Source organism: Glycine max, chromosome 10 (assembly GCF_000004515.6).
Source record: "Glycine max cultivar Williams 82 chromosome 10, Glycine_max_v4.0, whole genome shotgun sequence".
Lineage (NCBI taxonomy): Eukaryota > Viridiplantae > Streptophyta > Magnoliopsida > Fabales > Fabaceae > Glycine > Glycine max.
In genome coordinates, this window is record NC_038246.2 from 3119730 (window position 1) to 3146733 (window position 27004).

General features: G+C 32.8%; 3 protein-coding genes and 1 pseudogene across 3 annotated transcripts; 3 read left to right on the plus strand and 1 right to left on the minus strand.

The window, feature by feature from the left end:
- Positions 1-235: 235 nt before the first annotated feature.
- Positions 236-7285, plus strand: LOC100779344 (autophagy-related protein 9). The gene is made up of 10 exons (XM_003536887.5): positions 236-551; positions 1531-2178; positions 2286-2606; positions 3635-3857; positions 5013-5192; positions 5303-5509; positions 5638-5715; positions 5838-5908; positions 6021-6131; positions 6292-7285. The coding sequence occupies exons 2-10, from the start codon at positions 1604-1606 to the stop codon at positions 7115-7117; spliced, it is 2592 nt and encodes an 863-aa protein (XP_003536935.1). The 5' UTR covers positions 236-551; positions 1531-1603; the 3' UTR covers positions 7118-7285.
- Positions 7286-9004: 1719 nt separating this feature from the next.
- Positions 9005-12725, plus strand: LOC100779878 (protein KINESIN LIGHT CHAIN-RELATED 1). The gene is made up of 2 exons (XM_003536888.5): positions 9005-10751; positions 12358-12725. The coding sequence occupies exons 1-2, from the start codon at positions 9112-9114 to the stop codon at positions 12563-12565; spliced, it is 1848 nt and encodes a 615-aa protein (XP_003536936.1). The 5' UTR covers positions 9005-9111; the 3' UTR covers positions 12566-12725.
- A 2460-nt stretch (positions 12726-15185) lies between these two features.
- Positions 15186-17120, minus strand: LOC100780412 (RING-H2 finger protein ATL1-like; annotated as a pseudogene).
- Positions 17121-20034: 2914 nt separating this feature from the next.
- LOC100780951 (protein DOWNY MILDEW RESISTANCE 6) lies at positions 20035-22346 on the plus strand. Its single transcript, XM_003536889.3, has 4 exons — positions 20035-20376; positions 20959-21209; positions 21316-21634; positions 21934-22346. Exons 1-4 carry the CDS (start codon positions 20173-20175, stop codon positions 22183-22185), a joined length of 1026 nt encoding a protein of 341 aa, XP_003536937.1. The 5' UTR covers positions 20035-20172; the 3' UTR covers positions 22186-22346.
- The last annotated feature ends 4658 nt before the right edge of the window (positions 22347-27004 follow it).

A 27004-nucleotide genomic window follows, 5' to 3' on the forward strand; every position in this document is an offset into this window, starting at 1 on the left:
TATTCAAAATTTTTTTTTAAGGATATTGTTAGTTTAGGCACAGAGTGCCTGTTAATAAATCAGATTCTTTTTTTTTTTTTCTGAGTCTGTTAAGAAATCAGATTCTGATAGATTTTAATCGAATTCAAATAAAATATAAATAAAACAATATTATCAAATTATCCGATTCTTATAAAATCTTTCCAACTAACCCCATAAATACCCTAATCTTCTACGAAAATTACACATTCTTAGCATAGCCGCTTGAAGGCTTCTTGCTTTGGTAGAAGAAAATAAATTTAGAAAGAAGAAGAAGAAGAAAAAAGAAAGAGTGAATAATATATGAAATTATTATCACTGTAATTTCCTCTTCCTCCACGCAACCAGAAACAACAAAATCCCCTCTCTTCTTCTCTTTCTTTTCCTTCTTTGTCTTCATCGCTCATTCAATCACTCGTTGCACAACTTGCCTCGTCCTTTCAAATTCTTCAGCTTTCGCTGCCTTTTCCCCCAAACTCTGTTTCTCTGCATCCTCAACTTCCCATCCTTCCATGTTTTCTGCTTAGTTCTAGGTAACTTTACCTCTTTTTTTTTTCTTGCGCAAAAACCCATCTTTTAATGCTTGAATTCTCGTATTTTCGTGTGATTTTCGATGCTGAATAGTCGGTTTTATCTGGGGTTCTATTTTTGTATGTAATTATATTGTTTGACTACTTTCTGTTTTAATGAATTTGTTTGTGTCGTTGAAGGTTTTTTTTTTTTGTTACTTATCTAGTTCTGCTTGCAAGTGTCATTAAGCAGGTAAAATTATGGCCTTGTGATCGTTCTTGTTTCGTGCAATGCATTCTGATAATGTAGTTGTACTTTGGTTCCTCACTGAATTATTCGGCTCAATTTGGATATATACTATGCCACAGCCACTTCCCATTCTGGATTTTTGTTTTATATATGCTAACAAAGAATATCTCGTTGTTTTTTCACCCGCCCATCCTAATGGAATTTAGAAAGAAAGGGTGAAATTGAAATTTTTTACCTTTATCTGCCTCTTAAAATTTGGGGTGGAAATGTGTCTATTCGGTTAGGCTGTATATTTGTAACATCAATTGGTATGTTGTGCAATTATGTTCCTCTGATTTGGGGTCTAGTGTGTCTCATTATAGATTATGTTAGCATGATGTGTCTATACAAATTTGCTTGTTGGTGAGGACTGGGTATGATGCCGATAATGAACTGAGATAGTAGCGGTTGGGTATGATGCTGATGTCTTTGGTAGATAGCTCGGCATTGAAAAATAATTAGCAACATTTTTCATGGGGCTGACTGCAGCCACTTGTATAAGACCTTGTTGAGCTGATCTTACTTCTGTTGGTGATTTGCAAATTTTAGCTTTTATTACCTCATAACTGCTTTAATAGATGCACCAAGCTTTAACTTTTCTGCTCCTTGTTCAATTTGATAGTTCATTAGGATGAAGTATGAAATACTATCTTGTAATATCTCTTTATGTACTGCCTTTGGAAGATACTAATATTGATTCTGTCGTGTTTATAGAATCTCCTAATATTCATTTAGGTCTTCGGGGCATGGACTGGCTGTTTATGCCAACTGTCAGTGTCTGTGAAGAATGTTTAACAAGCCAAGAGGTGCTAGTGCTTTTAATGTATTGAATTGGAAACGTCAAGGTGAATCATCTGTGACAACAGGTTTACTTCAGGATGTTCCACCAGAGATTGAATTGTCGGATTATAGAAGGATCCCAAGTCCAGGTAGTGAGAGCCCTTCAGACCTACTTAATGGTGAGAGCCTAAATGTAGAACCCATTGCTGATTTGGATTTCTTCTTCGAAAGGCTTTACAGCTACTACTGTGAGAAAGGGCTCTGGTGCATCATCATAAAGTGGATAGTTGAACTTCTGAGTCTTGGTTTCACCATATGTTTTTCGGGTTTTTTCTTACTATATGTTGACTGGAATGGGCTCCGAAATGCAAAGTGTGGGATGAATGCAGTTGAATCTGGAAGGAAGCCTTGTGATCTTGCTAAAGAAGCTCTTCATGAGCACCCTTTAACCCCATTTACACTTAGCAAAGCTATTATTGTTGGATACTTGGGAATATTTTCTATCTATTGGATATTTTGCTTCTTGAGATTCTTTGTTCAACTAAAGGATACTTTGGATATCCGACAGTTTTACTACAATAAGTAAGTATTGGATGATAAACAATTGAAATGTATTGAGTTCTAAGGGATTGATAAATTTTGCATGACTCAAGCCTTTTTGCCATAATTTAACTTTGATCTTCTTGCAGTCTCCGTGTTACTGATAATGATATTCAAACCATGCCCTGGGCTACAATTCTTGAAAAGGTTGTTCTTGTGCAAAGCTCACGACAACTCTGTGTGGTAAAGGATCTTTCTGCTCATGACATGGTAATGAGGTTGATGCGGAAGGAGAACTACTTGATTGGAATGCTCAACAAGGGTGTGCTTTCTTTCCCCATTTCTCAGTGGGTCCCAGGTGCTGGACCTACAGTGAAATCTGGTACTAATGGCACACAATATCGTCTAATGCTTCCCAAGACCCTTGAGTGGACTTTGAACTGGTGCATCCTGCAAAGCATGTTTGATCGGTATGTTAATTATTGAATTAATGCCTTTTCTTCTACAAATAATCATTATATTCAGTATCACTTGATCCTGTAACTTGTAAATAGACAGTCTTTCACCATCTCATGTGTAGTTATTAAATTTTTCTTTAGACCATATTTAGAAATGATGTGTTGGTCTGAAGGATGCCATTTAGGTGCAGGATTGTGACTCATAAAAAGTTACAATTGATATATAAGCATCTGTTTTTTTATGCTCAAAACTATCAAGAGACATATTTCACTTTACTCTGGATGTTAAGCTTGAAAAATGAAATTTATTGGGCGGTTGACATTGGTCACCTTAAAGAAGTTCTTGAAAATTTTAATCCCTGTTTGATGCAAAGCTGTAATATGGAGGACCTGTTTAGAAAAAAAAAAACAAAAAATGAGGGATTAAAAACATATTTAAGCCTAAAGTTTTGGTTGTGGCGGTACTGCTACCAATGAGTAAAATTGTGAATGGCTGGGGCCTAGAGTGACAGGTTTCACACAATCTCAAATCTTCATAGCTGCTGAAAAACAAAGACAGGGCTAGGATTTTTTTTTTTTTTTTTGATAATGATGGACAATGCATGTAAACTTTTATGATGATTTGGACAAGTAATTTGTATGAGTGTTAAGGCTTAAGTTTGCTTTTGGTCTTTGAAAATGTGACATCTTTCGGTTTTAGTCATTATTTAAATTTTATTTGTTTTAGTTCCTATATTTAACAAAAAATATAAACTTTTTAGTCCCTTGCCATGGACAAAAAGACAAAAAGCACATGTTTTTTTGTAATTTTTAACCCATCACCATGGACATCAATACATCATTGGGTTTAGTCATTATTTGTTTTTAGTCCCTATATTTAAAAAGAAAATTACACTTAGTCCCTTAGTATGAACAATCTTTTAATGACAAATTAAATTTAAATAGGAACTAATTTTAAAACCGGCATATGTTTAAGCCTAATGTTTATAATATTCCGTATCCAGTGATGGCTTTTTCATTTGTATGTGCTTTCTCTGCAGAAACTTCTGTGTCAGAAGAGATTTTGTGTCAAATCCAAAGACATTAAAGAAAAGGCTTATGATAGTTGGGATTGTAATGCTTTTACTTTCTCCATTTCTTGTCATATTCATGCTGGTATATCTCTTTCTGAGGCACGCTGAACAATTTTATAATCACCCAAGCACAGCATCATCTCGAAGATGGTCAAATTTGTCACGATGGGTCTTTAGGGAATTCAATGAGGTATCATTGTTATTTTTGTCCCTTTTTTGCAGCCCATTTACTTGCATGGGTTTAATGTTATATCTGAAAATAATCATTATACAGGAAATATTTAAAATTATAGACAATTATTAGTTATTGCTTTGTCTTTTTCCCTTTTGGCCAGTATCTTGCCTTGGCAAGGCAAGATTAGCAAAAAGCCATCATAGTTACTTTGTTCTCATGGTTACCAGCCCATTTTTACTCACATATTCTGAATCTGGTCTTTACTTCCAATAAACATTAGCGAATGGAATGAAAATATTTTCTTAAATAGAGTTAGTTTACTTGTTTAACACAAATCATTTGAATATCAATGAGTAACTGACTATATATATAGGGGTTTGCTAATATGCACTCACCACTTTTTTAGTTGGTGTGCATTAGCAAGTGTGTACACCAAAATAATTAGAATAAAAAATTATTATCTTCTTAATTTAATTAATTTATTTTAGGGTATTAAAGTAATTTTAGACATTGTATTAAAGAAAACAAAAAATCTGATTTCTCTCTCCTCCATAACTCTTGTATCCCACTTCTTTCTCCTCCATATCTCACGTCCCCGTGCCCCCATATCTCCCATCTCACCATCATGGACATGCTGCAAGGTTGCAAAGAATGATGGTGATGCACGCAAGGTAGCTTAAGCAAGGAGAGGCATATAAATGGATGGGGAAGTTATTAGAAATTCAACATCCTAAATATTTCTTGGGCAACTTTCTGATAAATGTAGTTTGTTGATGAGATGCGGTGGTGGCATAATGGGGAGTTGCAGAGACAGAGCGGAAACGGATCTCTTGTATCCTCAATCTGATTTCTTGCAGTGTTTTTTTTGTTTTTTAAATAAAATGTGTAAAATTACTTTAATATCCTGAAATAAACTAGTTAAATTAAGGAGATTATGGTTTTTTTTGTCCAAATTATTTTGGTGTACACTGCTAATATACACCAACTTAGAGGTGAGTGCGTATTAGCAAACCCCCCACCCCACACACACATGGTGTATGACAGTTTGGAAATTGTGTTGTATATGTGCTCTATTGTACTTTCAACATAAAGCTATTACTTGTTTGAAAGTGGTATTATGTATTTATTGTTTTTAGCATACTTCATGCTTACCGATAACTTGTGTTATAGGTGGATCATCTCTTCAGGCACCGGATTAATAGCAGTGTATTACATGCTTCTAACTATATCAAGCAATTTCCTTCACCTATCATATCTATCATTTCAAAATTCATATCATTTGTATCGGGTGGCTTTGCTGCAATTCTGATCATCATTGCTTTTATAGAGGAGTCTCTGCTGGAGGGTCATGTAATGGTTTTTCCATTCTTTTGCTGAAACAAGTTATAAATACATGTCATGACATTCAGTAATAATAGCGTCTTTTTTTTTTTTTTTTGAAAAACAAAATATCAATCCAGATATTTGGTCGGAACTTGTTCTGGTATGCTGCTGTTTTTGGAACTATAACTGCTATTAGACGGGCTGCAATTGCAGATGAGCTTCTAGTCATAGACCCCGAAGGAGCAATGTCAATGGTAGTTGAGCATACGCATTATATGCCCAAGAGATGGCGGGGCAAAGAAAGTACTGAAATGGTCCGGATTGAGTTTGAAACCTTATTCCAGGTACTCTTTCAGGTGTTGGTTAACACATTTGCATTAAAGTAGACCAACCCTTGTGTGTTCTTCATTTTTTTCGTTGTAGCATAGGTTTGAATTCTTCTACTTATGCTAATATTTTTTTGGTGGTGCAGTATAGTGGGATGATGTTACTTGAGGAGATGGCCTCGATTTTCCTTACTCCATACTTACTTCTGTTGGTTGTCCCAAAGGTCATTGCTGTACTTGGACATAATAATTTCCCCTACTTTTGACTGCAGAACAATAGAATTATGACTTAATTTTTACACCAGATAGTGTAATGTATTAAGTATGTTTTCTTTTCATTTTGCAGCGGGTTGATGATATCTTGCAGTTTATTGCAGATTTTACTGTAGATGTTGAAGGTGTTGGTCATGTTTGCAGGTTGGCATGGAATTGATATAATTTCAGCCATTATGTTTTTTGGACTTCTTATATTAACTTGTTAATGGCAGGCAAACCATATTAATTATGTTTTATTGTATGATATTATCAGTTATAGTGTCTTCAATTTTCAAGAGCATGGAAACAGTAATTATGGTTCTCCGTTTAATGCACCTCGCAGCCAGAGAAGTTCCCAGGGAAAGTTGGAGAAATCATTTTTGAGGTATGTTCTTGGCTGAGCTCTTGATAGTCATGAGACTGATCTGTTAAAGTTCTATTACAAATTATTTTCATTGAGGTTTTTCTGAACCTCTCAGGTCTTAGATAAAGCTCTTGGGACAAAACATGGTTATTTGTTTTCCTAACTTCTGTTGTCATTGCAGCTTTCAGAGTAGTTACCCTTCATGGGAACCAAATGCTCAAGGGAGGCAGTTTCTGCATAATCTGAGAACATTCAGAGACCAAAACTTAGCAGGACACATAAACCAACATGGATTTTCCCCTCCTAGACTGTGGAGAGGCAGTCCCAACATGGGAAGCAATGGAGACAGAAACAGGTTTACATCCAGGGAAATGCCATATAGTACTTTTGCAACTGGCAATCATTTGGGTTCTTTGTGGCTAATTGAATCCAGAAATCAAAACAATCATCCCTATCTTCTTGATTGGTACTACACTTCCCAACCTCATGATACAGCTCAAAGACATGTTCAAGCTGATGATCCATTTGAAGTAACGGAGCATCAATTCCCAGATTGGATGCCCTCTATCTTGGTACAAAATGAGCAACACGGGCATGAAGGATACATAAACGAGTATTGTGATGAACGCGCCGCTTCCCATCTCGAGGCTTCCACATCAGCTCCCATCTTCAGGGAAAGCCTAAGTCAGGATCAACATTCCATTGATATGCCCCTCACTGCCAGGAGTCGTTGGTGGGCAAGAAGTGATCCCCAGAGTGGACAAGGTCAGACAAGCTTTTTTGAGCCACCAGATTTCAATCACCAACCAGTATACAATTACCATGATAATAGAGGGTCAGAGGATCAAGATCAAGAACATCACTTGTACTGGGGAGATTATCACAAATTATCTAGTACAGCACATGCAGATGATTTATATGCAGGAGAATTCAATCTTCTTTTTGATGATGTTTATAGCAGTCCTCCAGAAAATCCCACTGTAAATCCTAGCACTGCAACCTTTTAAGTGTGATGGCTTTGTCCTTCATTATTTGTTTTGGCTGGTTCTTGCCTTTGGAATGCAAGAGTTCCCAAGTCATGATTGTCATTTCTATGTTATTTGTGTGGAAATGGAAACTATTCTTTGCTGTAAATAGATAGATTCTTTGACATAAGGCAGTTCAGATTTCTATAATTGTTTTACGTTAAGTTACTTGAGTCAAAGCTGGGCTTTACTTTTTTTTTTTATTATTTTTTTTTTATGCATTGTCACTATAGAAAGTTTTATACTATTACCAATTAGAAATTACGAAACGTCTTTTGAAAGTAATTATTATAACAATGAGTGGAAAAAAATCTTATGAAACGTGCTTAAACGTCTTATGAAGCGTCCATAAATTTATAATGGTAATTTTTTATTAGATTAAGAGTGGAAAAAAAATCTTTACTATGACTTATTTACTCACTTTTTAATTGTACAGTTACAATCTCATAATTAAACAATGAGTTGCTAAATTGCTGTGCAATATTTTATGCTTTCCTATAAATTGATATATCATACAATCTTTACTATTTTAAGCAAGTGGAATCCTACAACTCCAAAAAAAATCTTAAAATAGAAAATAAACCAAAGCTATATCACTTAAATATTTTATACTTTACATCACTTAAATGAATATTACAACCTATCTCATTCTGAGAGATAATTCATATGACATTAAAATATAAGTCAGCCAAACAAAAAATAGAAAATTTTCTCAAAAAAATAGAAAATAAGCAATTCAATATTTTCTCAATTGTTCTTTAGAATAAGTTGTTGATTGAGTAGTCTTGAACTTGATTTCCTTAAATAAGGTCTTGAATTTAAGTCTCGTGGATGAAAAAATATGGTTGGGAGGGAAGATTCCATTAAAGATGGTTAGTTAGGATTTCCAACAAAGTAAAAATTGATGGATATTTTACACTATTGTTATGGTGTCATGATGATAAAAAAAAAAAAGGTGAGAAACTGAGGTTATCCTAATGTATACCAGTGAAATCATAATTTGTGAATGGTGAGGATATTTTATTTTTCCTAAAAAATTTCATCAAAAAATAAAAGAATGTCAAGGGATTTGCTACAATATATTATTGCTTCTAGTCCTATATATAAGCAACAAATGATATTTTTCTTTGGTTCTAATTATAAACAACAATGACCATTTTTCAAACTTATTCAAAATTAAACATCTTTTATATCTTTAATTTTATTGTTAACTCTATTTACTAGACATCCACTAATTGGACTATGACTATTAATGTTAAATAAGACTATCACTTACAACACTTATACTTAAGGACACTTTTAAAATAAAATTAAAATTTATGATAGTATTAAACGTGATAATAATTTTCCTTGGTCTTGATGATTTGTCTTATATATAAGATTGAAGGTAGTATTAATTAATGTATATTAGGAGATAAATGGTAAAGTTAGAGAAGAGAAATTACTCATTAAGAATTTAATGATAAAAAATTGATAAAATTTAAGATAAATGATCAATTTGATCTTTGTACTTTACACTCAATGTCAACTTAGTTATTTTATTATGAAAATAATCAATTTAATTTACAGATCCATAAATGTTTAGATAATCTAGTCCTATCATTATCATGTTAATGTTTTTGATAGTATATTTACAAATTATAGACTAAATTGATCATTTTCTTAATACATAAATGAAATTGTTAACGAGCATAAGGTGGAGGGACGAAATTGATCATTTATTCTAAAATATATTATTGGCTAAATTTTTAATGCAATAATTTTAAGAGAAATATCCTTCTCAAAAATAATATTTTTTAAGAGAAATACGATGTAATACCATCTTGGGAAAACGACGGCGTTTACTGCATATATCTCTACCCTGCTTTTACATTCTCTCTTTCTTTCCCCTGCTTCTTCAATGGAGGGTTTTACAAAGGTTTAACTTTAACCCCAAACAAACCTTGAAGCAAACGAAAGCTTTTCAACTCACCACAATGAGAAAACTCTGGAATTCGCTGTCTCTCGTCGGTCGTCGGAGATCAATCTCTTACTTCTCCAAATCGTACACTTCCGATGCACCTTTCAACTGCTGCACCAAAACCCACGGTTTACTTATCAGACCCAACAACAAATTTGCGACCACCCCATTTCGAAACATGGACACCCTCGTTCAGAAACCCTCTCCAATCCCCTCGAGGCAGCGAAAAATCATGGGAAAATCGCAGCTTGAAGAAGCTTTCGAGTCCGCAGAAACCACCGAGGAAATGCTCAAAGCCTTCAGCAACATGGAAGGGGTTTTTGAGGAGAGAGAGCTTGGATTAGCTTCTTTGAAAATTGGCCTTAAACTTGACCATGAAGGTGAGGACCCTGAGAAAGCTCTTTCCTTTGCCAAGAGAGCTTTGAAAGCCTTGGAAAAAGATAACAACAACAACACCCCTTCTTCTTTGCCTGTTGCCATGTGTTTGCAGCTGTTGGGGTCTGTTAGTTTTAGCTTGAAAAGGTTTAGTGATAGTTTAGGGTACCTTAATAGGGCTAACAGGGTGTTGGCTAGGTTGCAGGATGTGGGTGTTGTTAGTGTTTATGATGTTAGGCCTGTGTTGCATGCTGTGCAGCTTGAGTTGGCCAATGTTAAGAATGCCATGGGAAGGAGGGAGGAGGCTCTTGAGAATCTTAGGAAGTGTTTGGAGATTAAGGAGGTGACTTTTGAGGAGGATAGTGGGGAGTTGGGCAAGGGGAACCGTGACTTGGCCGAGGCTTATGTCGCAGTTTTGAACTTCAAGGAGGCGCTGCCATATTGCTTGAAGGCGCTGGAGATTCATATAAAGGGGTTGGGGATGAATTCGGTGGAGGTTGCGCACGACAGGAAGCTTCTCGGGATTGTGTATAGCGGGTTGGAGGAGCACGAGAAGGCGCTGGAGCAGAATGTTTTGGCGCAGAGGATTTTGAAGAACTGGAATCTGAACGCGGATTTGTTGCGTGCTGAGATTGACGCTGCGAATATGATGATTGCTCTGGGGAGGTATGATGAGGCTGTTTGTACTTTGAAGGGTGTTGTGCAGCAGACAGAGAAGGATAGCGAGACTCGGGCACTTGTGCTTGTGTCGATGGCGAAAGCATTGTGTAATCAGGAGAAGTTTGTGGACTGCAAAAGCTGCTTGGAGGTTTCTCTTGGGATTCTTGACAAAAGGGAACGAATTTCCCCGGTGGAAGTTGCTGAGGCGTACTCGGAGATATCGATGCAGTATGAAACCATGAATGAGTTTGAAACTGCGATTTCGTTGCTGAAGAGGACACTAGCTTTGCTTGAGATGCAGCCACAAGAGCAGCACTCGGAGGGAAGTATTTCTGCGAGAATAGGTTGGTTACTGTTGTTGACTGGTAAGGTGCAGCAGGCTATTCCTTATTTGGAAAGTGCTGCTGAAAGATTGAAAGATAGCTTTGGTCCCAAGCATTTCGGAGTGGGTTATATCTACAACAATTTGGGGGCTGCGTATTTGGAGTTGGATAGACCCCAGTCAGCAGCGCAAATGTTTGCAGTAGCAAAGGATATCATGGATACATCTCTTGGTCCACATCATGCAGATACAATTGAATCATGTCAAAACCTTTCAAAGGCTTATGGCGAGATGGGAAGGTATGGATGGTTTTTGTTGGTTTGACTTTGTATCTTGATATTGTCTCTCTTGATTTGTTGATTCTGAGAACAATTTTTTTGGGTACACTTATTATAATGTGATGTACTGCATTCTATGTAACTCTAATGGTCTAAAAACGCAATACTTTTCATGACCCATTAGAGTGCCATCTAGATCTCATTGGAACTACTGATTTTTGGATTGCGAGATTCCTGGATGAGTGAATTCCCATGCATTCTCCTCTAATAATTTATTACAGAGAAAGAGCGTATGATGGTTAATATATCTGTGTGTTTTCTCATTATGTTTATTGACAGCTTCCTAATAAAAATTACTCCTTCAGTCCCTAATTATAAGACCCTTTCAGAAATTTGTTTGTCTCTTTTTATAAGATCCTTTTCTAATTTCTAGACGTATTAATTATTTTTTTCCTATGTACCTTTCTTAATTATTTTCTCTCCAAACATTAATGGGAAGCAATTAAGTGGATAAAGAGATAAGAAAAAGATAATTTTGGAATGATAATACAAATAATTGACAGATTTAATGTAATTAACTAAATTAACTACTTTTCTTAAGGGACATGAATTAATTGAAATGGTCTTATAATTAGAGACAGAGGGAGTATGCTATACTCCTTGTCCTTTTACTTCGGGTGTCTCCCTCTGCCCTAGTTCTTATCATTCACCAAACTAAGTTTTATACTTTTACTGCCTCCTAAAATGAGTTAATTTGTAAACCACTCTCCTCTTTTTTGTACTTAGCATAGGATTTCTGATTTGGTAGTCACACTGCATAGAGTTCTGTTATTCAAATGTTAGATAAAATGTAATTGAGTTGAAAGATTATCCTTGAGGTTGGGTCTTGAGTTCAAGGGATAATGTCCTGAGGAAATGCTGCATATCTAGACACCCATATAGGTCTTGCTTCTGTTTTGAACTTTCATCCAAACATATTTCAGGATTGAGCATGGTTTGAGCTCCATTGCTTATTTTATTTACAGTCTACAGAAATTTTCTTTTGGAAGTTGTTTAACTTGTGTAGTAATCCTATCCTGGGAATATATGTTAAAATTTTGTCCTATATGGTGCAGTTGTTGCTGTTTGATGGGCACATATGAGATATGGGTAGATAGCTAAGTTCATGTAGGAGAATTTCCTCTTATGTTTGACACCATCTGCACGTTTTATTTTGTTCCATATTTCTGCAAGTAAATACAAAGATGTCATGTTAATAAAAAATTGATAAGTTAATTTCTCTGGTAAGCTACCTTTTTTGTTTAAAGTTTCTTAGGGCAATTCAGTCAATTTTTTCTGTTTATTAAATTTAAACCCAAATTGTTTGTTCATTCATATATTGAATAACAGTAAAGTTTAGGAATTGGGAGAAATGTGTTGCTAGCACTCCTCTAGGAATCAAATGTAGCAATACACTCTTATTGGGTGAATGGAATGCACAAGCATGTTGCTGTCTCTCTGGGGAGTATCTGCAACTATCTCTACTTGTTATAATTTATTTGTTATGCCATGGACAAAACTGATATGTCTGTCTGACCAAAGGGATAAGTTGATGCTTTTTCTAAACAGTTGAATCTTAGAATTGCAGCTATGTCCTTGCAATTGAATTTCAACAGCAAGTTGTTGATGCTTGGGAAAGCCATGGAGCAAGTGCAGAAGATGAGTTTAGAGAAGCTCAACGACTTCTAGAACAATTAAAGAAAAAAGCCCGTGACGCCTCTGCAAACGAGCTTCATATGAAGGCTTTGCCAAATGAGCTTCCTATCAAGGCTTTGCCCTTACCACATAAATCCTGAACAGTTTTGCAGATTTTCCCTTTCACACTGCCATTGCATATTGCAATGAATATCTATTACTTTGGTGATAGTTTGACAGTTTTGTGGATTCCTTACAGATTTATGTAGGTAACTACTGAAATTAAGTAATACTTATATCCCATATCCCAATCATATAGTATTTTGGATTTGTCATTATATTATTCAGGTTATTTTTTTAAAATTCTAAATCAGTACTCAGTTGTTTGTCATTAATAATATGGAATTTCCTCTTCAAATAATATAGTTCTTTTCCTATTTGTTTTTTAATGTTGTTGCTATGCTATGGGGTGGTTCATGACTTAGATTGGGTTGAGTTTCTTTTTTGGATAAAATCAAATTTGAATCAATTATATTTTTCATTGGTTGGTTTGATTTGGATTCTGAAATTTTTTCGATCAATCTGTACCAAACCAATGGGATTAAAATGTTAATTTGGTTAAAGTTATCAGATTATGATGTTTTTTTATATCTTTTTTTATTGTTTATTTTATATAATTTTATTTTATATTAATTTAAGGTAATATTCTTTGTTCTTTAGTTGAATGATTAATTATCATTTTATTTAATATTAAATTTTTCTAGTCTTATTACTTTACATATCTTGTTAATTTCTTTTCTTAAAATATGATAAAAATATTACATAATAAACATAATTAAATTAAGATACTTTGTAACATTTGATAAAATCATAAAACAATTAAAATACGAGTTTAATTAAAATAAGAGTTTAATGTTCATGTGAAATCTCATATTTCATACATAATAAAAAAGAATAATATGTTCGGTTGAAGATTTATCTTGGATAATGAATCGGATCGCATCATCATTTATCCCTTTTTTTTTCTATTAATTCTAGGGAAAAAATTTAACAACAATGAAAATAATTTTATATTGTCATCTAATCATAAATCATCACTTGAAGTATTTTAAGATAATTATTTTAAAAGTTAATAAATTTATCATATATAATGAGTTGTGATTCAATGATTGTGTATAAATTTTTATACTATCAATGTTTAACTATTTTTCTCTTAAAATAGTTGTATGACAAATATTGAATATGCTTTATATTTCTAAGATATTAAATGCTTATAATTTTTCTTTAATACTTCCTTTATAATATTGTTGGAAAATTTGTAGAACCATTGATAACAAGATATTACTTGTTTTTTTAATCTTGATAGAGGGTGTTTGTTAAGATATTTTAATTATTTTTTAATTTTTTTACTAGCTGAAAAATTTGTTTGATGGTCAGATAAATAAGTTTTTTTTTAGTAGCTTCTAGTCTTTTTTTAAAAACATTACTTGAAATAGTATTTTCTATTTTTTTTTTATATTTATATTTGCAATATGAGAGAAACTAAAATTAGCTAGCACATGCCTTATTCATTTATTATTGTTAGCCTTTGAAGTCTTTTTTTGAGAGGTTAGCCTTTGAAGTTTGAAGAAAACAAATTCAAAGTTGACGTTTCATTTCATAAAGTATTTAATATTTTTGTTCTTTTGTAGCTTTAATAGATTTTGTTAAGCCCATGGAATAAGTGTCTATACATACTGAAGTATAATTGGTTTAGGCTTTTGGGAGTGAGAAAAATTATTAGCATATGTTGTTGCTTGATATAGATTCCTAGTTATTCTAAATTGCTCAATAAAGTTTTGACCTTCAAACAGTGAGGACGAGCATAGTAGAGAACAAGGACGAGGAAGGAAACTACTGTAATTTCTATAATGGTCCATAGGCGCTTGCTTGGAGTTGAAGGGCAAGTTACTGTTCTTTTTCTTTTTTATCACAGTAGAGTGTCAAACTATGACTGTAGATTATTAAAAAAAAAATCAGTGTCATAAGGAACTTGGCCCACGAGAAATTGGTTTAAATGGTACATGTTTCCCTTAAATAAGATATTGGGTTCATGCTGTACATGAAAAAAAAAACCTTTGTATGGATGGTTCTTATTCAGAGATGGATGGTTGTCTTGTATAAAAGATACCTTCTAGTCTAGACTAAAGAAGGAATTTTAAGTAAAAAGTATTAAAGAATAAAATATTTAATAGAATCCTAAATTAGAAGGTAATTTGAACAACTGGTTGTTATATAAGAATTGTTCATCAACGGTGTTTTGACATCATAGTCTAAATGGCAGTCCCTGTGACAGCTTTGTCTAACAACGCCATGAGTGCTATTTACATTTTATATAAAAAAAAGTTTCAAGTCATAAATTACTTTGTATTAATATTCTTATAATTGATGCCGAGTTCTAGAGCAACGTTAAAGTTGTCTTGATGACCACTTGACATGATTTCAAATCTAGAAAAAGTCTTTTTACTCTTTTGTGAAGCGAGGAGCCTTTGACACCAAGGTACATTAGATTTTCAGTATACTTAAAATTCCATTCTGATTCTCTTGATTCATGACAGAAATCTGTTGCCAGCAACCTTCCAAGGGGAGAAATGTTGTGACATTAAAAAAGAAAAGTCTACTAACGCCTAGCCAAGGGGAGATAGTGGTTAAGACTTTAAAGGAACAAGGACAGAGGCGGAATACCTACCAACCAGTGTTAAAATTAAGCCACATTCAATGCTGTATTATGTAGTTGCCCCAATATCCATATGATTGCAATGAGGCAAAAAAGACACACTAGTGATAATTTCCACAAAAGACATTTCTCATGCTGCTACTTATGGTTTCTCATTGCTTGGGTCCCTATGCTCTCTGGCTTCCAATAAATAGCTTCTACTTATAACACTTGCTTGCTTGTTCTATCCCCCATACACCTTCCCCGGACCCAAATACAATACACTCAAATCAAATAAAGGAAGAGGGATGAATCATGAGCATCATAGCATGCAGAGAAAAAAAAGGACCCGGAATCAAAATGCTTGGCAAGTTCTCAAGTACTAGTGTACTCAGTGAAGAGAGAAGGGGGAAGGGAGTGGTCGCGGATTCGAATCTCTCTAACTGATATTTATAACAAAACTAACATTTATCGATAAAAAAAACAGTGAAAAAAGAATGAGTATGAAAGTGATACTCTGCTAACAATCATTTACATTCATTTTTGTGAGTAAAAACCAAACTTTAGAAAGGGAAAATACCCACGCCTTGCAATTTAAGCAAGGTACTAATTACTAAAGTCTAAAAGCAAAGTTTTTTTTTTTTACTTTTTTCTCAACAATTCCACTGTCAGACTCACTAAGTCACTATCATTGCAAAAGTCACTCTACAGTCTGCATTTGCCTCTGCCGTTTTACACCACTGATATTCAAAGATCTTTGCTTCATTTGGATAACTGAGCCAATCCAAACTTGAAGATCTCCATTCTGATAACTGAAAGTAAAAAAAAAACAATAACCTGAACTCCAATTCTGATCAAAGAACAACAATACTAAAAAAAGTACCTATAGAACTGCATCTAATAAATTTTGTCCAAAAAAACAAAAGAGATGGAAAAAAATTTAAAAAAAAAGAAAAGAAAATCATCTCACATTAAACATCATTCTCCAAAGGAAGAACTGCATTTTTGGATCCCTTTCCATAGCAAAACGGGAAGAATGGTCTTCGACATCTGCTATTACAATCCTCACTAGCACTAGCCTCATTCTGAAGCCTACTTTGTTGTATAATGACTTGAGCATCCAAGTAAGTTTGTCTATCATGTGCTGAGTCCATTGAGAAAGATCTTCTAATAGGCTGAATATGGAACTGATCATCTTTCTTTCTGATATCAATGCACTCATCTCCCATGATGGAAACATGGTGGCACTTCCTTGTAGAGTGGTTTCTATGTGCCAAGCTTCCCCTTGAGTCATTCCTCTCTTGTTGTTGCACCTGTGGAAGTGCTGCTCCATGTTCTCCTCCAAGTTCAATAACCACAAAATCTTCATCACTTCCCATGTTGGAGAGTAACTGAGAATCCTGAGGAGAAGAACTTGGTGCTATGATGTGGTCCAATGGACAGTGGGTGGTTCCTGAAATGCCTGATCTGCAAAGTGGACAATTGGAATTGGTCTGAAGCCAAATGTCAATGCAGTCCAAATGGAAAGCATGGTTGCAATTGGGAAGAACTTTCAGCACATCATGTTCCTTGAACTCAGTCAAACAAACCACACAACCATAATACACACTTTGATCCTCACCTTCTTCTTTTATGAACTTAAAAGTTGGGATTTCTCTGATGATAGAGTCATCAAGCCCTCGGTTCCACATGGTAGGAGAGAATGCTATGAAGGGGTCCTCGTCGTGCCGAGCTCGAAGGATGGAAATCCATCTCATTGGGTTAACTTGACGCCAGTTTGAGCAGTATTTGGTTAGAAAAGTGAAGTAGCTGAGGAGTAACAAGACAGTGGCCAAGATGCTGAGAACAACAATGACTAATATGGGAAAAGCATAGTCTGAGGAAGCAGGTTGTGGTGGGTGTTGGAGTGTTCCAGCCTGGGTTTTGATGGGTGGGAAAGCTTCATAACCAAGCTTGTTGTTGTAGGAGTGGTTCTTTCTCAGTGCCATAAGGAAAGATGTGAATGAGAGATGTGGAATGTCTTCATAAATAGGTTTGACTAATAGGATTAACTCTTTTTTATTTGTTTTTAACTCTCTTTTAGTCTTTCTAGCTCGGAGTCAAAACTAATTCCTGAGATAGGTGACTTATTTTTCCCAACAAATATGTTTTTATACCCAGGAACTTGAAATTAAATCTCTAACCACATACTTAAGAGATAAATAAAAGATAATGTTATTTGTCAATCATATTGATAATTAGCCAAGTAAAAGAAAAAATCATCTTGTCTTGGATATAAAGGAGTCATGCTAGCAAGCAAAGTAGATTAATAAGAGACACATGTGAAAAAACTAATAATGATATTAGTATTAATTAGTCAAGGGGGACTTGAGGAAAGTGAAAAACCCATGAAGAAAATGGATTAGTTCTAAGAGACACATGTGCTGATTAATTACAAGGAAAAGAAACAACTTGTCACATGAAGAAAAGCACGAGGGGTCAATATTTGTAGCATGTTTTAATCTCTTTTCAACATTTGTTGCTTACTCTTGGAGGTTTCTGTTTTCTCTTATATGAACTTTGCCTCCTCCCAAATCTCACTAGTCAGCTCACATCTGATCTGTAGTATCTTTGATGGTCCTACCACCCTACGATTAAGATTTGAATATGTGGTTATATCAGATTGATCACATTAACATCAAATAACATGAAAATATGAAAAATTTAAGATAGATACAGGGCTTCTCGTATGTAACTATTCAAACTTTTCTTGTAACACAGTTCTAGGGAGACAAACTTTTTACTGCATCTTTGTTTAGATTCAATATTGACACAGTGTGAAAGTATTTTAAGTTATCACTTAATCATGTATTATTGCATTGTTAGGAACAACTTGATACTGACAATGACTTTCACACTCGTTTAATGATGAGATAATATCTGATTGATTGGTAAGATTTGCTGTAATAATGTCTCAAAATTAATCTCTATTTTCTTATAAATTTCAATGATAATTTAATAGAAATGATGATACACCTGAACGGCTAAACCCCTGTATTCCACTTTTAAAGAGAATACAATTTTAATTCAGGTAAGATTAATCTATAGGTTCCTAAATTATTTGGAAATTTTTTATTAGGCCATAAACTTATAGATTATTTTTTATAGGGTCTGAAATCAAGCTTTCATTAAGATTCCGTTATGTACAAGGACTTGATAAAAAAAATTTAAACAATTTAAAGACTTATTGAATAATTAAAATAGCTACGTGATTCTTAGACTACTTGCAAATTTTCAATCAAATCCTTAAAAAACTCTAATGAAAATGTAGTTAAGGATCCAATTAAAATTAATTTAAGTATTTAATTAAAGACTTTTGAAGTGTAAAGATTTCTTTTTGTTGGTGAGATTTCTTTTTTCTTTTTTTAAATAATTAAGAAATTTACAAATTAATTTAACCTTTAGTTTTAAAACACAAACTTAATCTAAAGTTGCAGCAAATAAAACATACTGGATAACAGATGAAGGCGCAACAATTAAAAACAAACAAGAATTTATAATAATTCATACATTATGTTTAAACAACTAACTTAAAGGTTAATTTACTGCTGCCATATACACTAGAACTTCCAGGTCATTCGTACTCCTATTTCAGATTTTAGATATATCAAAATATAATTTTTTTTATTAAAAAAAAACCTTCTTTTGAGTCATGGACTATGCCTTGGTCCCCAACTCTTACCACCAGCCAATTTGTTGGGTTATTCTTCTTACATCCAACAAATTTCTTCTACACCCAACATATTTTAAAAAAAAAATTCTACTTTACCCTTTTTTACTTCTTCTTCATTCCTTCCTTTTTTTTTCTTTTCTTCGTATAGCCTATGGACTGATAATCCTTAAGGCATTGTTCATTTGTAATTTTTGGTGCGTCCGTTGGTCTCCTCCTTCTCCTCCACGAAGCTGGTGTTGGTATTTTTTGTGGTGTGTGTTTGCTGTTTGTGGTTCCTTCCTAGTTTCTCCTTTAACAGTTCCTTGTCGTCCTTCACGAGTGTCTTCTCATCCACCGTTGTGAGTAGTGCTGTGTCTTCATCGATAAGTTTTTTTTTGCCTTCTTTTACTTCATACAGATTGTCAATCCGTATGATTCATATAGATTATCAATTCGTAAGAACTATACGGATTGACAATCCATATAATCCATACGGATTCCCAATCCATATATTTAATACAGAAAAAAATACAGAGAAAGCAGAACTCACAACGGCTATTTTGGAATGACGATGGACACCAACCATGACCAGACACTGCTTGATGAAGACGAACCAAAAATTGAAGAGAAGAAAATGAGAGAATTTGAGAGGAGAATGAAAATGACGTGAATGGTGCAGCGGGTGGATTTCCAATTTGTATTTCAAATTTAAGTTAAATGAGTAAGGGGTAAAATTGGTTTTTCACTCAAAATATTGGGGGTAGAAAGACTATTAACAGTGCAGGAAGCAAATCCCCAGTTTGTTTATCTCTTCAATTCCATATGGGTTGGGCCGGCCGGCCTCAACTGAAGTCTGATTGCCTCAGAAAGCCTGAACAATTATCAATTATACTGTTTTATTGACAAAAATATTAAATTGTTTTAGGGAGGTATATCAACCGTGGACCCAAATAAAAAGGAGGGTATTACTAATTTAGAATTAATCAACTATGCGTCACTAATGACATAACCACGGTAATTTCTAAGCATAAAATAATATAATTCTAAAGAATTAGATAATAGGGAGCCGGCAAATTAAATAAGCAGAGAAACGCTCAATTTAGTTTCTGTAAAATACAGAATAAATCATATTAATAATTAATAGGTCAAGTCCTAAAAAAATATATTTTTGGCTAAATTAGTCGTTAATACTACATTATCAGCATGTAAAGTAGGCCTCCTTAAACTAATAGGATCAACTCTTGTTATAATGTATAGTCGAAGAGATATAGAAATTCACGACATATATTGTTCTTCAACCTCAACGTCAAGACCCCGATCCATTTTTGTCTTTAGTTTCACTAGTGATTAGTGAAGAGGCAGAATCAAGCTACTAAAAACAGATGGATCAACTTCTTTCAAACCGTTTCAATGTGGGATCTCTCCCTGAAGACTACATATTCCCACCAGAATTAAGACCAGGAGACCTCAAAGTCCCCTTCAGCACCAACATCCCAGTGATTGATCTCAGTGAAGCACAAAATGGTGATAGAACTAACACAATTCAGAAAATTATCAACGCTTCTGAGGAGTTTGGATTCTTTCAGGTTCACTCCATTATTACTTATTTTAGTAGTATTATAAATGTTCTTTGAGCAAGACATAAGATTTACAATCATGAAACACATACCCCTCTCTTATTTGAAATGTCGTCGTATTAGACATATTTTTGACACCAACATTTCCTGACACTTGTTCGACACTTCTAATTAGTTGTCTAATTAAAAAATAATCTTTTGTTAGCTTAGACACTTATGTCCACACCATACCTTTACCTAACTCAAACACTTAAACCGACACATCTATATCGATAGACACACATCAATATTATTAAAAGTCAGCTTAAAATATCATATAATGTTAATGTCTCATGCTTTTACAGAATTTAGGTTTGTTATCAAAGAAAAAACATAGAATGTTAGTTTAACAAAGGTGAATATACCATCAACTTAGATATTTCTTTATGTTTCTTATATTTCAGACAATGACTATGTCAGAGTGTCTGTGTCCGATGTACGTGTAGAATTGGTGCTTCATAGATTTCTAATGCACAATTTAAACATTTATAGATTATTGAACCTGCTATGCTATAGTAATGTTTAACGGAAACTAAAGTGAGATGAGAGCAGGTTATCAATCATGGAATCTCGGTGAACTTAATGGACGAAGCAGGGGGTGTTTTCAAGGAGTTATTTGAGATGCCGGCTGAGGAGAAACAAAAAATGTGTTCAAATGACCCTTCAAAGACATGCAAGATGTTCACTAGCAATGTCAATTATGCAACTGAAAAGGTTCACCTGTGGCGAGACAATTTTAGGCACCCATGCCATCCTTTGGAGCAGTGGCAACATCTCTGGCCTGAAAATCCAACTAACTACAGGTAAATCAATGTGACATTTTAAAACTTGTATTTCTTATTTACAATAAAAAATTGCATTGATTCATCCAAATATAACTTGAATTAAGGAATTGCCATTTTTTGGCAGAGAGTGTGTTGGGGAGTTTTCAGTTGAAGTTAAAAAATTGGCTTCAAGGATCTTGAGTTTGATTAGTGAAGGGCTTGGTCTGAAGAGTGGATATTTTGAGAATGATCTTACTGGATCAATGGTTCTTTCAATTAATCATTATCCACCATGCCCTGAACCAAGTTTGGCACTTGGAATAACTAAGCACTCAGATCCAAATCTCATAACCATTTTAATGCAAGATCATGTATCTGGCCTTCAAGTATTCAAGGATGGAAATTGGATTGCGGTTGAGCCTATTCCTAATGCATTTGTGGTAAACATAGGCCACCAGTTGCGGGTACATTTCTCTTAGAGTCTATATATGGATTATTTTCTTTTCAATTAGTGAACTAATTGATACAATTAAATTAATTTGTTATGTATTATTTTTAATTTCTAAATCTTTTTCAATTTTGTCAAGCGGGTCTAGTTCAGCTGGTTAAGCAGTGTGTGTAAATTATTGTAAATCTTTTTGATACTGTCTTCAATTCCTACAAGATAAAAAAAAAAATCTTTTTCAATTTTGTCTCTTTATGTAGCGTAAATGTACTAACAGACAAATTTTGTGGACTTGTGGTGGGTTACATTGGAGTGCAGATAATCAGTAATGGTAAGCTACTAAGTGCTGAGCACAGAGCAGTGACAAATTCAAGTGATACTCGCACCTCTGCTGCTTTCTTCGTAGCTCCTTCAGAGGAATGTATCATAGAGCCAGCGCAAGCTCTTACTGCTGAACATCACCCTCCAATTTTTAAGTCCTTCAAATACAAAGACTTCATCTCTTACTACTTTGCCAAAACTGGTGATACAGAAGTAGTGCTGAAATCATTTAAAGCACACAAGAATTAAGTGAAATGTTGAAAGCAAAAGGTACATGTGATATTCGATGATGTAATGAAGGGAAACTTTGGTTTCTCCCTGCTTGTTTGTCTTAATTTAACGGTAGAAAAGATCCTTCAAGAAATAATTGAAAAAATATTAATTGGTTTAATTGTCTTTTAGCCTTTATAATTGCAACAATTTTATGTTTTATTTCCTATAATTTAAAACATCTCATTTTGGTTCTATAGTTATTATTTTTAATCCTTATAATCCTTGTTGTCTAAAGTTGCTTAATGTGTTACACCAAATCCTTTAAAACCACTACATAACTGAATCTTGCAGTGTAAAGCCACACTTTTTTTTTCTTCTTTCTCTCTCAAACCGGTTAAGTGAAACTCTAGTTTTTAACCGTGCTGAATGAGATCATGTGATTCATGTAGAAAATCTTATCTAGTAGGATAATGTTTTGTTGTTGTTGTTTCCCCACCGAAGCAACATCATCACTTGTCGCCGGTGACGGTGTAGAGGGGGCAGGCACTATCATTGGTATGCTTAAATTAATCATGGAAAGTACGCCCCTTAAATTAATATGATATAATCAACACGAGATGGATAAAGTTCTTTCAAATGGGTTCAGTGACAGATCTGTCCCTGAAGACTATATTTTCCCACTGGAATTAAGACCAGGAAACCTCAAAATCCCCTTCAACAGCAACATCCCAGTGATTGATCTCAATGAAGCACAAAATGGTGATAGAACTAACACAATTCAAAAAATTATCAAGGCTGCTGAGGAGTTTGGATTCTTTCAGCTTCGTACTATTATTACTTTTTATTTTATTTGTATTATATAAATCTGTTTTTAGGCAAATAATAAGATTTCCTATGCTGAAGTTAAACAAACATTTGTATATATTATAGAACCTGCTATGGTATATGGTAATATTTAATGGAAATTGAGGTGAGATATTAGAGCAGGTTATCGATATATATGATGTTCATTCGTAAACATACAAAATTTGAATAAAATGACTCTTCACATAATAGATCAAGTGGAATGATGTGATTTCTCGTTGAATAACTATCACTTAAAATGACGTGACTCTTTATGCAAATATCAATTGAATTGATATGCATGATTTATCACAAATAGACTCAAGATATCCATAAATAAGGGTATTTTAATTTCTATTCGTAAAACAAACTCATAAAATCATGTTCAATTCCTACTCTATTCTCACAATATTCATAAATTTATTATCCTTTACTTTTGGTGCGTAAGAGATAAAAATGCATAATTATAAACACTATTGCTATTACGGCTTAGTTTTTAGAGTTCAAAATCATACTTAAAAGTCTTCATTAATTGTATTCTAAAGGAAACAAGTAATAGCCAAGTTGCTAGCTTGCAAAGAATTAAGCCCAGAAAAATGTTATTTGTTTATGCCTTTGAAGACATTGTTTTAAAGATCTATTCTTATTCATGTCCCGATTCGAATAGAATAGAATAATAGAATTACCTTAAGTGAAAAATACTTGTAGACTAGATAAGAAAAAAAATCTATTCCTGTCAACAAATGAATTTTGTGCAAAAAACTTAATGCCAATAACAATACATTTTACAAACAATATTAATTGTTAATTGAAGCATTACATCAAGGTACTTATGGTGCAGAATGCAAACCCTGCCAATTTATTTTTAGGTTAATTTGTAGCCTTTACCTGTAGTCCTAACAATTTTTTTTAGCAGAGAGAGTGTGTTGGAGCGTGTTCAGTTGAAGTTAAAAAGTTGGCTTCGAGGATCTTGTGTTTGATTTAGTGAAGGGGTTTGGTCTCATGTGTGGATATTTTTATTTTGAGAACAATCTTTCTAGATCAATGGCTCTGAATGTTAATCATTATCCACCACGCCTTGAACCAATTGTTTGACACTGGGAATAACTAAGCACTCAGATCCTAATCTCAACCATTTTTCTCCAAGATCATGTATGTGGCCTTCAGGTTACTCAAGGATGGAAACTGGATCGCTGTTGATCATGAGCCTATTCCACATGCATTTGCAGTAAACATACATAGGCCTCCAGATCCAGGTACATTGTTATAATAGACTATTATGTAACCAAGGTACTTTAATTGGTTAAACAAAATGTGTAAATGTTAGTAAATTTCATATCATATTCAATTTTTACGGATAAAAAAAATAATGATATAATTACGAGGAATCTTGATATATTTGTGATCGTTGAACTTTAATTAATGGTTGATTTTTTTTCCTACTATGAATATCTCCTACTGTGAAGTCCTATATTTCCATTATGTTCAATAAATAGATGCAAGGGATAAGTGAGTGTCAGTAAAAGACTAATATTATTGATTTAAAATATTTTTGAGAGATCATATATATTCTCTATAGAAAATAATTTTATTTGAATCAAATATAACTAAAAAAACAAAAAAAAAATTCTTCAAGAATTTAATATATAATCATACACTTAGAATTTCAACTTTATATCATTAATCGGTTATAACCTTGTGTTAGTTGATTATGTAGTTTAACCTTATAATAATATTTACTGTTACTAGTACCCCCACCTATATACTAACAGATGTTTATTCTCAGTGCTCTTATAGTAAATCCACTATGAAGCTAATGTAATAAATTCCTTAGGTGGTGTTTGGACGAGAAATTTTTAGATTTTAGAGAATTTAAAATGTCTAAAATATGAATTCTTTTTAATTAATGTCTCTTTATTTTTTAAATACTTCGTTTAGATAAATTAATTAATTCAAAATTTTTAGTTGGGGTAGAGCGATTCAATTTCTACTACGTAAAATTTTTATTTTAAATATATTTAAAAATTGAAAAATTAATATTAAATTTAAGTCGGAATAAATATCAGCAAATTTTTAAATGTTTAATAATACAAAAATACAAGTATTTATGATTTTAAGTCAATATCAAAAGAGATGGGGAGAGAGAAGAGATAGCAGAAACAATGATAGAGAAGATAAATCCATAGAGAAGAGGGAGATAGAGAAGAAAGAGAGAAAAGTGAACATGAAGAATTTTAATTCTCAGTTTTTTTTCCAGTGGAATTTAAAATTATATAATTTTATGTGAACAAATTAAAATGGAGGCCGGATAGTTTTTATAAAACCATTGATAAAGTGAAATGGTCTTTTTTCTTTTATCATTGAAAAATAATAATGAATAGAAGATGAATATACCAAGTTTAATGTAGGTTTTGACAGGAAGTGCTTCTTTTATCTTAGTTGGCATAACAAAAATAATATTGATGGATTAATAGATTTTTCAAAATTATAACTCTCTTCAAATTTAATATATTATAACAAAAAACTATTAATCATTTGGTTCTTGTCCCTAAGCTAAATTTTTGTTTTAGTTTATATATTTTAAAAATTTATATTTTAGTCTCTGTATGAACTTTTTTTTTTTTATGTTTTTGTCTTTGTTGTTAGTTTTCTAGTAACATAAAATTACTAAAATATAAAAACTTATCTATATAATTAAGAATTAAAACATTTTTTTTATGTACAAACTAAATGGAAATTGACATGCACGAATATATATATATATATATATATATATATATATATATATATATATATATATATATATATATAAAGTAAAAGGGAAAAGAGATCAGATGAAGTGAAGTTGTTTTAGATTCAACATTAGTTGTTAATATAACATTATCCAAGCAGAGTTTTCTATGATATAGTTATTGCTTAACAACTAACTTGCCGTATGTGTTGTACTTTGACTTAAAATGAGTTGAACATCCCCAACTTGCAATTTTTGATTTCTTGTTTAGGTGCAGTGACAGAATTACTAGTAATTAATTCTTTAGAAATACAATGCTTTAAATACAACAATTAAAACTTCAAGATTATATACAACTAAATTTTAATATGTATTCTGTTTTTTTATTACTTAAAACCATATTGTGTTATAGACTGATTAATTATACCTCTAAGTACTAGGTCCATAAAAGGAAATTGCTTTTGCATCACAAATATATTTTCATGTCACGTTACTTGAACATATAAAGGTAGTTAACAAAGATTGATACAATCAGTAAATATATAAGAGTTTAAATTCCATGGATAATGTAAAGCGCTTAAACTTTAAGTATATCTTGACTTTGGTGACTCTCAAGACTCAATTTATCTAAGTTTTTTTTTTGTACCCGAAAAAAATTACATATAAAGATAAATTTTATTTTTGGATAAGCATATAAAGATAAAACTTAGATATAATTTTATGTATACTTTTAGTATTGTTATTCAATCAAAATTAAAGTTTTATATTAATAATTATTTACATTCAATATAAATTTAGACGGATTATCAAAATAAAAAATTAATTTTAATTAGAAAATAATACTAAAAGAACTTAAACAACTACATATAAGTTTTGTCCTACATATAATCATAATCATGTTTCCTCATAATTTTCTTGGGCTAGGGTAATGAAACATTAATTAAAAAGTATTCAAAACTTTATTAAATAAATTTTATTATTTTAACAGATTTTTCTATTGTATGCCCATGGTATATTTTAGGTCAAAAAATGTTTCTTTTAAGGAAATATTTATTGTATAAAAGTATAAAATCAATTTAGTATATAAGTTTTCAAGTAATTTAAAATATTTAATATTTTCATATTATATGTTTAGGGATACACATCAAAGAAATTTCCTTCTTTGCAAAATTAAAAAGTCCAATATAATTTTTTTATATTTTAAATATAAGAACTAATGTTTTCTTATATTAAATGCTCTATTTCCTAATCGATCATTTTCCCAATTGATCAACATAATCA